Source organism: Labrus bergylta, chromosome 19, assembly GCF_963930695.1.
Source record: "Labrus bergylta chromosome 19, fLabBer1.1, whole genome shotgun sequence".
Taxonomy (NCBI): Eukaryota; Metazoa; Chordata; class Actinopteri; order Labriformes; family Labridae; genus Labrus; species Labrus bergylta.
Genome location: NC_089213.1, coordinates 3,437,058 through 3,450,272, shown reverse-complemented (window position 1 = coordinate 3,450,272; position 13,215 = coordinate 3,437,058). Strand labels below are relative to the sequence as shown.

At 40.3% G+C, this 13,215-nt stretch overlaps 3 protein-coding genes across 4 annotated transcripts; 2 read left to right on the top strand and 1 right to left on the bottom strand.

Moving 5' to 3' along the window:
* The first annotated feature begins 1,986 nt into the window (after positions 1-1,986).
* cldn35 (claudin 35) lies at positions 1,987-2,720 on the top strand. The gene has a single exon (XM_020655169.3). The coding sequence runs from the start codon at positions 1,987-1,989 to the stop codon at positions 2,674-2,676; it is 690 nt and encodes a 229-aa protein (XP_020510825.1). The 3' UTR covers positions 2,677-2,720.
* airim (AFG2 interacting ribosome maturation factor) lies at positions 2,583-6,549 on the bottom strand. Its single transcript, XM_065948263.1, has 4 exons — positions 6,116-6,549; positions 4,304-4,483; positions 4,095-4,213; positions 2,583-3,539 (listed from the first exon to the last, which is right to left on the bottom strand). The coding sequence occupies exons 1-4, from the start codon at positions 6,382-6,384 to the stop codon at positions 3,499-3,501; spliced, it is 609 nt and encodes a 202-aa protein (XP_065804335.1). The 5' UTR covers positions 6,385-6,549; the 3' UTR covers positions 2,583-3,498.
* Positions 6,550-6,616: 67 nt separating this feature from the next.
* cdca8 (cell division cycle associated 8) lies at positions 6,617-12,670 on the top strand. Of its 2 annotated transcripts, none has more exons than XM_020655168.3 (11): positions 6,617-6,753; positions 7,082-7,174; positions 9,698-9,826; positions 9,954-9,994; positions 10,108-10,183; positions 10,369-10,430; positions 10,553-10,635; positions 10,714-10,812; positions 11,571-11,700; positions 11,888-11,974; positions 12,095-12,670. In XM_020655168.3, the coding sequence occupies exons 2-11, from the start codon at positions 7,084-7,086 to the stop codon at positions 12,128-12,130; spliced, it is 834 nt and encodes a 277-aa protein (XP_020510824.1). In that variant the 5' UTR covers positions 6,617-6,753; positions 7,082-7,083; the 3' UTR covers positions 12,131-12,670. The 2 variants fall into 2 exon arrangements, with proteins under 2 accessions (XP_020510824.1, XP_020510823.1); XM_020655167.3 differs by having other exon boundaries at positions 7,079-7,174.
* The last annotated feature ends 545 nt before the right edge of the window (positions 12,671-13,215 follow it).

The following is a 13,215-nucleotide window of genomic DNA, read 5'->3' as shown; positions in this document are numbered from 1 at the left end:
CGACAGAAGAAAGGGAAACCCGAACCCGCAGATCTTGATGCCGTGATATTTAATTCATCGGGTGCTACGGCAAGCCAAGGTTCAGTGTGATGCAGATGGGAGCGAGAGCGAGAGCGGTCTCAGCTGGAAGGGGGAAATATCAGAGTAAGAGGACAAAGAGGAGCTGTCAGAGCCGTATGTTACACCCAGGGACTTTTTTCAATACCCCTGCTGCTTTTGAAAACATGACCTGATGTGGACAGGCCTGTTTCTGATTTGGCAAAAAAAAGAAAGAAAAAAAAAAAAAGGAATTTAATTGAAATTACACAAAAAAATAAAGCTTAAATTTAAATTTTAAAAGTATGCACAAAGTGGCTAAATTCAGGGTTTGTACATTTCTGTTGACCACGTGACACCAGTGTCGTGTGTATTTCACCCCCTGGCTTTTCAGCATTTCACAACAGAAAAAAGAAATCCTTTAAACGCAACCTTTTTGTGTGAGCTTTTTCTCCCTTTTCATCGTGGACAAAAAAAGGGTTAAAGTGAAAGCTTGTTTCAGTGAAAGCTCCTTTAAAAACACACACGTGAGTCTGTGTGGCATGAAAAGCACCACAAAGTGTGTAGTCCTCATTGTAGAGCCCCCCCCCCCCCACCCACCACCCCAAATGTTGTCTTTGTGTTAACTGATCCACCTACGGACGGCGCTCCATCCTCGTCCATCCCTCCCTCCTTTTGTTGTCTCACCCTCTTTTGCCCTCCCTCTTGAATTCCTGTTTTTTTTTTCTCCCCCCGCTGAGGTTCAGTTTGCTTTTGCTGTTGGATTGAAGATGCTTTTTTTTTCACCCAGAAGTCAGCCCTGATTTGTTTACACACCTTTATCGGAAACAAACCGACCCGCTTGGACTGCCTTGTTGCTGCTAAAGGAAGAGGCTCTTTGTGGGGGGGGAGGGGGGGGGAGGGGGTGAAGCCTGAAGTGGCCTCAACAAGGCTCGGACCCCAGCGCCGCTTTATTGTCAAAGAGGAGACACTTGACCAGGCAGCAGCAGCAGCAGCGTCTGATGACGAGTCCTACTGGCTGTTTTCATCTGTAAATCTCTGCTTTTTAAAATTAACAAAAACAAACTGGTTTTAAAGTTTGTTTTATTCTGAAAGTCTGATGTTGGATTGTTGGAAAACGACCTGCTGAAAGAGCGTCTGGAATATCCACTGGTGCTTCATGTGAACAGGATGTTTGATTCAACGATTCCTCAAGGACTACACGTTAGATTTCCGTCCACCAAGAGGATTTTTTATTCTGTGTAATCAAGCATCTGAACCCTGCTGTGAGAGGATACACTCACAGCAGCATCCAGTGGCACTGAAATCCAAGTATCAGGTTCTATTAGTCTGATCCGTTTAGGTAAGGCTACACCAAACCAGGACGGTGACACTGCAGCTCAAAAGAAAAAACTGGACTCCTGGAGTTTGAACCAGAGCTGAAGAAAAGGAATCCTCTTTCACACACAAATAAAATAAAATAACAGAAGCCTGGCTGAGATCCATTTCATCTACAAAGGGGGCCCGGACGGTGAAGCCGGATCGATCGGGGTTCCTGCGGGGCTCTGCCACAGGTGGCTGCACAGCTATCGGCTGCTCAATAATGCATCGAGTCGAACTCAGGAATGAAAGGGAGGAGAAAGTGTGCGAAGGGGTAATCCTTTGGTGAGTGTACAAAGAAAAAGCGAGCCGGATAACGAGGAGGGAATTGAGGAGGACACGAGGAAGCAGATGTTGAAAAGGAAAAGAGTAAGAAACAGCTGCTGAGGAGGAAAAAGTTTGAGGAGAAGAAAGTTGACTGGAAGGAAAAGAAAGAGAGTGGAGCTGAAACTTGACTCTTTTTTTTATTGACTGTGTAAAAGAAGTGAACTTCGCCTCTTGGTTTCAAGAGTGAACCAAAAAACTTGAACTTGGACTTGAAGTGGATAACCACAAAGAATATTTCAAAAAAGAGGAACCACTGAAAACATCATGGTGAACACGGGCATGCAGCTGATCAGCTTCACCTGCGCGGTGACCGGCTGGATCATGGCGATCGCCGTCACCGCTCTGCCTCAGTGGAAGGTCTCGGCCTTCATCGGCAGCAACATCCTCACCTCGGAGATCAAGTGGGAGGGCATCTGGATGAACTGCATCTACCAGACCACGGGTCACATGCAGTGCAAGACGTATGACTCCATGCTGGCCCTGCCTCCGGACATCCAGGCCGCCCGCGCCCTCATGTGCCTCGCCATCTTCATGGGTTGGCTCTCCTGCACCGTGTCCTGCTGCGGCATGAAGTGCACCACCTGCGCCGGGGACGACCGCCGAGCCAAGGCCGGCATCGCGCTCTCCGGCGGCGTTCTCTTCATCCTGACCGGCCTGTGCGTGCTCATTCCCGTTTCCTGGACCGCCAACACTGTCGTCAAGGATTTCTACAACCCCAACGTGCCCCTCATGCACAAACGGGAGCTGGGTCAGGCCATTTATCTGGGCTGGGCGTCCGCTGTTATCCTCATGATCAGCGGGGCTGTGCTGAGCAGCACCTGCCCCCTCATGGAGCGAGGGGGCAGGTATCGGAGGGGCTACATAGGCCGGAGCTTTGCTAATTCCCCGCCTTCAGCGCCGGATCCGCCTAAACCCATCACATCCAACAGTCTACCCTTAAAGGAGTACGTATAGGAGGAGGAGCGGATCAACTTTGTAACTCTGGTTCTTTGTTAAAAAATAACCTGTCTCAAGTCTGTGAATTTTAACCAATAAATATAATATATATATATATTTATGAAATTACGTTAACTTATATTTTGCTCATTTTGTATTTATTTGTCTTTTTAAACTTGTCTGCAGTATTTTAAAAACATTTTGTTTGTTGAAACTTGACTTTTTATTCATAGATTGTATAAAGAAGTGGACATAGATTCTGGGTTTCAAAAGTGAAGTCAATGCCCAAATGTCTTTAACATGCATTCTTTCTAATGATTTTACTGTGATTTACAGCAGAGCCTGAAGAAAGCCTGATGCATAAATGTACTTTAAAAAAGTACACAGTGGCAGTTATGATGGCTTGTGTTGTCATGGTTGCAGTGATTTCTGTAGCAGTTATTTTTACCTCCTGATTTGACACATAAAGTCTTCACTGAGTGTCTGCGTTCAACGTGTGAAATAAAACAGGTTTGTTAAAGTGTGCCTCAATAACTGTTTTTTTGATCCAGTCTGTCGTTGTGTGTGGAGGCTGTCCTCTATCATACATGTTGGTTTGTGCCAACACATTCATTTTCACTGTGTCATCTTTGAGCACCAAAATGATGCTGACTTCTTCTTCTGCCACACTTTGACCCCTCAAAATGTTGATGACAAAGTGGGACTCTAGTCCTCCTCCTCACATCCATACAGAAATCTGTCCCTCTGAGCTTTGTGTTCATGTTTCTTCATCGTTCCTTTGAGGTTATCGCTCTTTCTTCTTCAATGAAAGCTGCTCAGAGTTCCACTTACATCACCACTTCATTGGGACTCGACAAAAAAGGACACTTTGCAGAGCGTATCTGAAAGAAGAGAGAAAACATGAGTCCACCTATAGATCCTCAGCACCATATACGTAGTAAACCAGACCATTGTAGATCTGGTGGAGCGCTGTTCTTTAGTAAGCTTGCACTCCAACATCTGTTTTATGAATTTATTGGCATCACGCAACGTTGTGTCTGGTGGTTTCCTGATATTTATTAAAATCTTAAAAGTGCAGGAGCTGGGTCCATTTATTACAGAGGAGTATGAGGCCCACGTTAATGATTTTTTTTCCTAACATTTTTAGATTAAAGTCGTACATTTACAAGATTAAAGTCATTATTTTACGGTATGAAATTCCTAATTTGAATTAAATTAGGCTGTGGTTAAAATGATTATTCTAAAAGGTTGTATCTGAAGAGCGGCCAGCTGCCTGTGCAAAATATGATAAAAGCTGAACCCTAAAAGCATTCCTCTGCCACAAAAAAAAAAAAGATGATTTCCTCCAAGTTCAAAGAGTCCGCCTTGTATCACATAAATAGTCATTATTTGAGTAACATTAACTCACGATTAAAACATCATATCAGACTTTTTACTTGTGATTCTGTCTTCAGCACTGGACGACTCCATGGATTTCCATCTTTTGGGAGCGTCTTCCAACAGGGAGAGATCTTCTGCTCTGAGTGTCAGCAGCAGAGTCTTCCTCCTCAGAAATCTGAAAACTGGAGTTGAGGAAACAAAAACAACAACAAAAAAAAGATCCAAACCACAATGCAAACAGCCCAAATGCAAACAGAGAGGATACTGCTGTCGATAGTGACGCTCGGCATCCTGCAGCCACCCCAGCATGTCAGAGACCGACGGGGCGGTGGCAGAGCGTTCAGTAACCGTGAGCAGGTCCAGACTGTCTGAGTTCTGCTCGTAAAGCTGGAGCACTGCAGAGACCTGGTTACTGACGGAGTCTCTGACTGACTGGAGTGAAGACCTAAGGGGACAAGAGAAGGATGGATAAATAGTTTAGATAGATATTGTAGGTCCACCATGTCCAAACTCAAATACTGGGACTCAGGGCATCCAGATAAATAAACATATTGGAAGTGAGTATGGAACTAGGCAGTAGATCACTATCTTCATGCTGTTCACAGTATTTGACTGCACTCTTGTAAAGGTCCATAAGGTATTGTGATTTAGAAAGCAAGGACTGACTTATTTTTTACATGCCGCTGTAGTAGTTTTTTCTGACAGATTGAAATTCCAATTAGACACTAATTTTGTTTTCTGATGAACATTAGAAGGATTACAATTTCCAAACATAGATTGTGATATATAACAAAATGATCATAACGCCAGTGGAGAGCTTTTTGAGAGCATGGCAGTGAATAGAGATAAGAGATGACACATATTTAATTCATGAGCTGCAAATGACATCAGCATGACATGATTAGTGGTTGCACATGTTAGAAAATATCTATATATTCTGGCAGAAAGTATAAAAACTGAAGTGTTATATTGTCTGTGAGGGCCTTAAAGGACCTTGTGCAATAACTTAATTTAATTCACTCATTCAGTCACTGCACAATAATAACTGTATTTACTATAACTTCACTTATTTGCACTATATCTCTATATTTATATTTGTTTAATTAATCAGTCACTGCAAAACAAGAACTGTATATATTCTCTCAGTCACCACAACTGTTTATTTATTTATTATTATTATCATTCATTCACTGAACAACAACAACTGCTCTGGCCACTTTTTACATATTTCTCTTTCATATCACCACAAATATATTTTTGTTGTTTTTGTAAACGCTGCTGTTTAGGAGCCGCTAACGAAGTTTTGTTGTGTCCTTGTATACAATGATAATAAAGATTCTATCTATCTAAAGTGAGAAAAATAAATAAAAAGAATAATAGAAAGTGTTATTCCTTCATATTGGCATGGATCAATAACACATACTGGAATACCACCAGCCACATTTTGATCACAATGTCACTTTTCACCTGGGTCCAGGGCTAATATTTTTATTACCTTTACTGGTCCCTCAGGTTGAGCAACGCTGCATGTCTGCTGCTGATAAAATGAGTGATTATGAACCAATCACATCAGCTAGATCAAACAGGATAAGATAAAACTTTACTGATCCTCAGAGGGGAAATTCGGGCGTTGCAGCAGCACAAAGACAAGAAAGCTCAAAATACAAAATACACATTAAACAGAATCGATAAGATAAATACAAATAAAAACAGCTTTTGTAAAAACAAGTACAAAATGAATGATGGAGTTAACTATGCAGGGAGTTGAGACAGTGCAGAGAGTGACAAGATAAAGTGACAAGTGATGATTAAAGTGACTCGGTGTGATAAACAGCAGCAAGTCAGAAGAGAGGCAGTGTTGTACCACAGTGATGCAGAGTGCAGTTATACAATATAATGTAGTATAATATAATATAATATAATATAATATAGTGCAATATGAACGATATAGTGTAATATAATGTTATATCATATAGACTAATATAATAATATAATGCTGTGTTTTTTGTAGTTTTGAGTGTGCATTACATCGCATCTCCAATCTTCATTTTGTTGCACTATGAACCCAGTTACTCACATCTTCTCGTTGACTTTGAGGAGGACAGTATCCGTGGCTTGCAGAAGTTTGAATGTCAGCCTCTCCTGCAGGTCGGGGAAGTCTCTGAGCGGCGTGTTGGAGATCTGCACGTTGGAGAGAGCCCTCCACTGCTCTGCCAAGTTCCCGAGAGACTCCATGAGAGGGCTGCACTCGGCCAACACGCTCCTCCATTCCCTCTGGTTGCTTTCAAGACTGTGGAAGCTTTTCCTCAGAGCTTGATGAAGAGAAAGTAGAGCAGGTTTGGACATTTCAGGCTCTGAAATGATTTAAAATTACAAGCAGTTGTGCCAGCAGTGAGTAGATCCTTGTATTTAAATGTTATAAATCCGTGTGTTGTTTTTTTTAAAATGTTTCACAAACGCCAGAAGAAGCACGGAAACTCCAGCTGCTGAATTCATCACATTTTCTACCATGATGCTTTGACTTACTTCCGGTATCTTGATGTAAACACTGACGTCTGTCGCTACGATTGGCAGTCATGTCATTTCCCGTGACGCATCAGAAACGCGACCTGCGATTGGCTGTCTTCGGGATTGGCCCCGCCCCGCGCGGAGATTTGAAAAACGGCTTTTGTCGCGGACGAGAAAGTTGAGTGACCGAGGAGGAAACATAATCAGGTAAATACTCGTTTATACAACCAGTATAACCACAGTGCAAGTTATTCCTTTTGAGTTTGATAACAAAACGTTTCTGCGAGGTGATAAAATCGACTTTTAATGGCGTTATTGAGGGAAACGTGACATTTTGCGAAACAGCGAGCTAGTGATGTTAGCTTAGCCTGCTAGCCTCAGAAAATCGATTTACAGCTTCTTGCGTGGCGGCAGTTTCCTCCTTTTAAGTTATTTTGCACCTTCTACACTAAAGGTGAATTATGTTACTTGACACTAGGTCTGTCTCGTCTTATCAAACGTTGGTAAATTGACTTTTTTCCTCCTCTGTAAGAAGCCATGGCTCCCAGGAAAAGAACCACCAGACAGCGGAAGAACAACCCGAAGACGGCCAAGCTGGAAGCTTTCCTGGAGGACTTCGACAGCGAGGGTGAATATAGTTTATATTTGGGTTTCCTGTAAACACGACACTGAGATTATTTAAATAAATTCATCTTTGATTGATTGATTGATTCATTTATTTTAGTGTCATGCACACAAAGTCTCCAAACCCTCACGGGATTATAAAACACCAAAGAATTCAAAATTTAATTTAAAAATCATAACATTACAAAGTTACCAGCTCCTGTCAAAGTTCAGTCTTAAACAATGTGTTCTGTCTTTCTGTCTAAGTTTTTACATTATATTCTATTTTACTGGACACTTTCCACTGTTTACATTACTCTATATTTTACATTTTGTACATTCAAATAATTATTTTTTAAAATTTTACATTATATTCTATTTTACTGGACACTTTCCACTGTTAACATTATTCTATATTTTATATTGTGTACATTCAAATAATAATAATTTTTATTTTATTTTTTACATTATATTCTATTTTACTGTATTTATGTGTGTTAGTAATTTGAGTGTTTATTGCACGGCCTTGCGGAACAGTCTTGACATTTCACTGCACATCTGTATGAGCATGTGACAAAATAAAAAATCTTGAATCTTGAAAAGTTTTTCATAATCATGAAGCCAAAAGAAATCAAGATAATTTGAAGACATTCTTTTAAAAAGAACATCCCTGATGTCAGCGGACATCGGGCAGTGAAACAAAAAGTGAATCTCGTTTTCAGTTTCTCTTAACTCACACAACAAACAGACTCGGTCTTCCTCTGGAGTGGAATTAAACCTGCCGGTCTCTACAGCTAAAGGCAATGTTCCTGAACGTAGCTGAGCGCAGAGGGATCTTTGTCTTTTAGGTAAATTAAACTTAGCATCGGCTTCTACGCTGTAGCAATCCTTTATGAGACAACATGTTCTTAGTTTTGCTTTAGAAAGATATTACATTGACCACGGATCACAGGCAGTACGTTTCTGGCTTTCCTTTCATGGAGGCCTGTGGAGGTGATTTATCATTTTATCAGTGTTATTTAAACTGTTACACAAATATATATATATATATATATATATATATATATATATATATATACACAACTTATTTTGAATTATTAAGTGTTTTACAGTCATATGTCCAACAATTATGTTTTTATCTGAATATCAATCCTCTGAAGTTGGTTATTAAAGCATTGTGACCATGATATGTACCATGATATAAAACATAACAGAAGGCCTTTCTAGTCTTATTATGTGTCATATATTTTAAGTAACAGTATTACAATCTTCTTTACTTCCTGGTAATATTTTCTGCATATAAATTGAATTGAATTTATTTTAATAGGGACAATGCAATTTAACATAATTTCAATACAAAGCATGAAACTGATGAGCTGCATAAAGAGTATATAGCTGTATAACTCATGTCCTCCAGTTGGGCCTTTGTGTAAACAAACAGATTAAAATGTTCAACATTCAGTTACATAAAACCCCAGAACACGATATGAGGACACATTAAAATACATGTACAACAATCCAAATGTTATAAACCACTTTAAAATAAAGTTTGAAGATACAATTTAAAAGTGGGAGCAGCTCTGGTTTGCTTTGAGCATTTCATCTGTTTTGTAAAAGATTGTAAATCCGAGATTAATTTTTATTTCAGGTGGTAATGTGTTCAAGGCAACATGTGCTTCAATAATCCTGCTGGTATTCTTTAAATCTGTTGTAATGTTTGCACTATGGCTGTGTGATTACTTTTATCGATATCGCAGTGTGAGCAGTTTTAATACATGATTTTTTCAAATTAATTTTACCAGGAAAATATTCTTGTTGAGATACAAGATCACATTTTAAGAGAGTCCTGGCCAAGACGGCAGCATGCAAGTTTCAGACACAACACATATTACATCTATCAACAAATCAGAAGCATCAAGAAGAGAAGCGTGTGCATACAAGTGGGCAAATGATCCTTCATCCTGGTTTTAAAATCTTCCAAACTAACTAAATGCTGTAATTTGAGGTGACTCTGCATCTCAGACCAAGATGATGGAGCAAGTTTGTGGAGTGACAAACATGAATAAACACATCACAAAAGTCTGAATTTCTAATAGATAATAAAAACAACTTTTAATGTAGTCAAGCAATGCTTTCCCGCTCAGCATGTTACTATTTGTACAGATGCCTCTGTGTAATTGTAATGCTTTCCCACCACTGACATGCACGCTAAAGATTATCTTGATAATTATCAACTACTGTCGAATGAATTAGTGCAAATTTAGTGGATATAAAAGAAAACATTTTGAGCTCTAAAAAACTTGAAGAACAGCAGACAGAAACTGTGAGTTATAACTTTTATGACCTCTTTATTTTTGTTTATGTATTGCAATACATAACCTTATAGCACCTCACATGTTTGACTCATATCGTGCAGGCTTCGATGCACCATCATGTCATCATCATGTAAACTGTTAGAGTGGAAGTGTCTATAACAGCTTTATAAACGATCTGTAGTGTAATAGTCTTTAATACTGTGTCATCAACAACACGTGTTGTGTCTTCACAGTGAATACCAGAGTCATACGAATGAAAGAGAAGATCAACCAGCTTTTGAAAGATGTGGACAACAGCTACAACATGGCGCTGATTAAACTCCCGAAGGCCATCAGACAAACATCGTGGCTGGAACATTTCAGTAAGTTAACACAACTCCTCTCATAATCCAGAAATATTGTTTTGACAAATATTACAATATATTTCTTTTTGAGCTGAATATTTCTACATTCCTGACATCCATTCCATTTTTACACGTCTCTCTGTAGAGCCTGAGAAACCCAAGTCACCAGAAGTTGATAATACAAAGGTGATCTACAGGATTTCAAAATGTTTCAGAACGTTTTGGCTTTTCTAGACAAACATTTATCTGTTCATTAACATTCATTTTAATCTAATTCTTTCTGTTGTTTGTATTAACAGAGAGATGAGGAAGCTGCTATAGTTGAGAGTGTTGTAGCTGAGGACCACGCAGCTCTTCTGAAGTCTGCCAAACAAAGTATGTACAAAGTCGTTTTTTCAAGTATTCTTAACTTACTTAAGACTATTGAAAATAATACAGTGGTTCAGGAGGTGCTGCACATGTCCAAATACAAAAAAATCAAGAAATACATTCATGGTTAGGAAAAAGTAGTTAAATCTCAGAGTGTGTTTGATCGCGTTTACTTCCTGTCTGATCCACAGAGACAAAGAAGAAAGGTGCGTCCAGTTCAGAGGATGAAAACACCCCGAGCACCACCAAGAGGGTAAGGGATCATTTGTGTTCAAGCATGTGCACGAGAAACAAAACACACACATGATCATAAATATTCAGAGTAGACGCTTTTATTTGGTGGATTTCCTGTTTGACTATTTGTTCCTAAAACAGGGAAGACCAGCAAAGAAACCTCCGACTACCTCAAAAAGAGCGAAAGCGCTGTCTGTCAGCAAGCAGAACAGCTCCATCAGGCGGTAAGAACAGAACTTCTTACTTTCTCTCTCCTTTTATTCTACGTACATGACTTGCTAACATGTCTCTGTGTGGATTAGATCTAACAGGAAGCCGATGGTGACTCCTGCCAGGAGTGTGCTGGATTCCTCTTTGATGATGGGACCTACACCCCTCGTCACCCCACGCTTTGACCCGAGGTAAGCAGGTGTTGTAGTGACAGAACATGATCATTAAGTATAAAGACGGGATCAGTGCTGGTTTAACAAATACATATTTCTTATGATGCAGAAAGCAATTCTTTGGGTGAAGTTATTGTACCGTAGTTTGTTGAACAGAGTGCGCTTCAACTTTAATGTACAACCCTCTCAGCACTGAACGCATTATATATACAGTATACACACATCAACTATAACTACTAGAGTTTGTTTACAGTTTATAATACTACTTCAAATATGTATTATTGGATTAAATTAAGCTGCAGGCTAAAAAAACAAAGCTGGAGTGCCTTTGCATGGTCATATCGGTGCAAACATTGGTGCACAGTCCAGGAAGTAAAGCTTTCTATTTTCATCCAGAACCATCGGCAGCTATATTTGTTTGATGGATTTTTTTCCCCCCCTCAAAAATCACCATCTTTAAAATCCTATGTCAGTTTACAGCTGCACTATGTCAGGTTAAATACTTCTACTGTGGAGTTTTCACACATGAACAAAGCTCCTGAAAATGTCCCTGAAATGTCTGAGGCCGTTCTCTCAAACACTCAGAGAGCGTCTGACTCGCCTTAATAAAGTTCCAGGAATGAGTTCGAGCTTAGGATGGATTTAGGATTATTGTCAGAGCGACTCTGAACGAGGACGGGACAGACACTTTTATCTTAGTGAGGAGGCGTGGTAGACCCCTTTTGCCAGGTATGATATATATATAATCCTTAAGGTACAATGCTTTATGTGTTCAGGCTGCCTAAGACCCCCGCTGTGAGAGTTCCCCGCCACAAAGAGAGGGTCTACAGCATCTCAGTCAACGGCTCTCCCATCGCATCAGGGAACGAGGACATTGTCATCAACGTTCCCATCGGCAACGGAGAGGTGAGTGACAGGCGGCTGGGCTTCAGACTGTGATCCTAAAGGATAATGTTTGACTGCAGAAAAGTGGGCAAGGGACAGAAATTAGGGTCGCACTTTAAATGTGCACGTCATAAGAGATGGTAATGTTTTGTATTGTGCTAACAGAGCAGGATGATTCACCAACCAAATGTCTCATGTGTTGAAACAGAGCATTCAGCTTTTGGCCAGTCAGATGGACTCAGTGGACCTGTCGATGCTGGATGAGAGCGCTCTGAGGAGCATCCGCCTGCTGAAGGTATGTTCATAACCTGCATCTTGAGCTGTGTTGACGAACGATTCTGGAAGCATTGATGTGAAGTATTTGCACCTGCCCCTTCATTTTCAACATATTTTCTTTTCTCCCTCTTCTCGACAGAATCGCCTCACAACCCTGTGTGAAACACCAGAGTGACCCGACCAGCTGTTGTTGTCTTGTACATTGTTTTAAAGAAATTGTAACCCTTTTATTTGACCGTGTGACGTGACATGGTGGTTTTTTTTTAAACTCATATGTGTGATTTTAAAACATATAAAACACACAGAGGTTCTCAAGAAAGACATGTTTTGTATATATTTTGTTTTACTGATCGTAGTTTCCTTTAAGCCAATCACATTCTTTGAAATCCATCCAGCTGTTAAATGTATGAATGTGGTTAAAGTGTCTTGGTCTTGTTATGATCTTGACTTCAGCTCTCATTTTAGTGCTATTCCTGTATTTTACTCCTGCTGGTCTGGGCTAAAGCGATCTTCTCTTTACTTTCCATATGTTTTACAGCTCATTCTTTATCTTCTAAGTACATCCTTATCCTACATTTCTTTTTTACGTGCGTTACATTTTGTCCTCGTTGAATCCTCCTGTGTTTCCGTAAGTCAGTTTGCGGTTAGCGCAAATACATTCTTGTACATACTTTACATCTTTTCTTTTGCTGATAAAAGTGATTTTGATCACAGATTTGAATTTGTGTCTTATTGTTTGTTTGGAATTAAATTGTGTTGGTTTTATAAGTTTGGATTTGTAGGTTTGTAGGAGCAAGCTGCACCTCTGCATGGTGAGCAGTAGGTGGCAGCATTTCACCACAGAAAAGTTTGGAGAAGTCAAAGCAGCCTCGTCTGATTATTCTAACTTCATCAGAGTGAAGCTGTTTCCTTCAACCACAAGTTGAAGTAAAACCCCTTGATATAATAATAGTACATTTATTTATTGGGGCCTTTGAAAACACTCAGCAACAAAGCAGAATAGTGCAAAGATGCCACTATTTTTGTATTTTATGCCTTTACTGTAGAGATAGACCAGTAGAGAGCGAGAGTGGCAAATGACATGCAGGTCAGACCCGGGCCACCGCCTGAATGACCATAGCCTCCACACACGGGGCATGCACACCAACCACCAGGCCACAGGCGCATGGGCAGTTCTAGGCAGGGGCCAACAGGAGCCAGTGCCCCTGTAAGACTGATCTTGGTCCCCCCTGTGGCCACCCCTCCAAAAGGAAGAGCCCC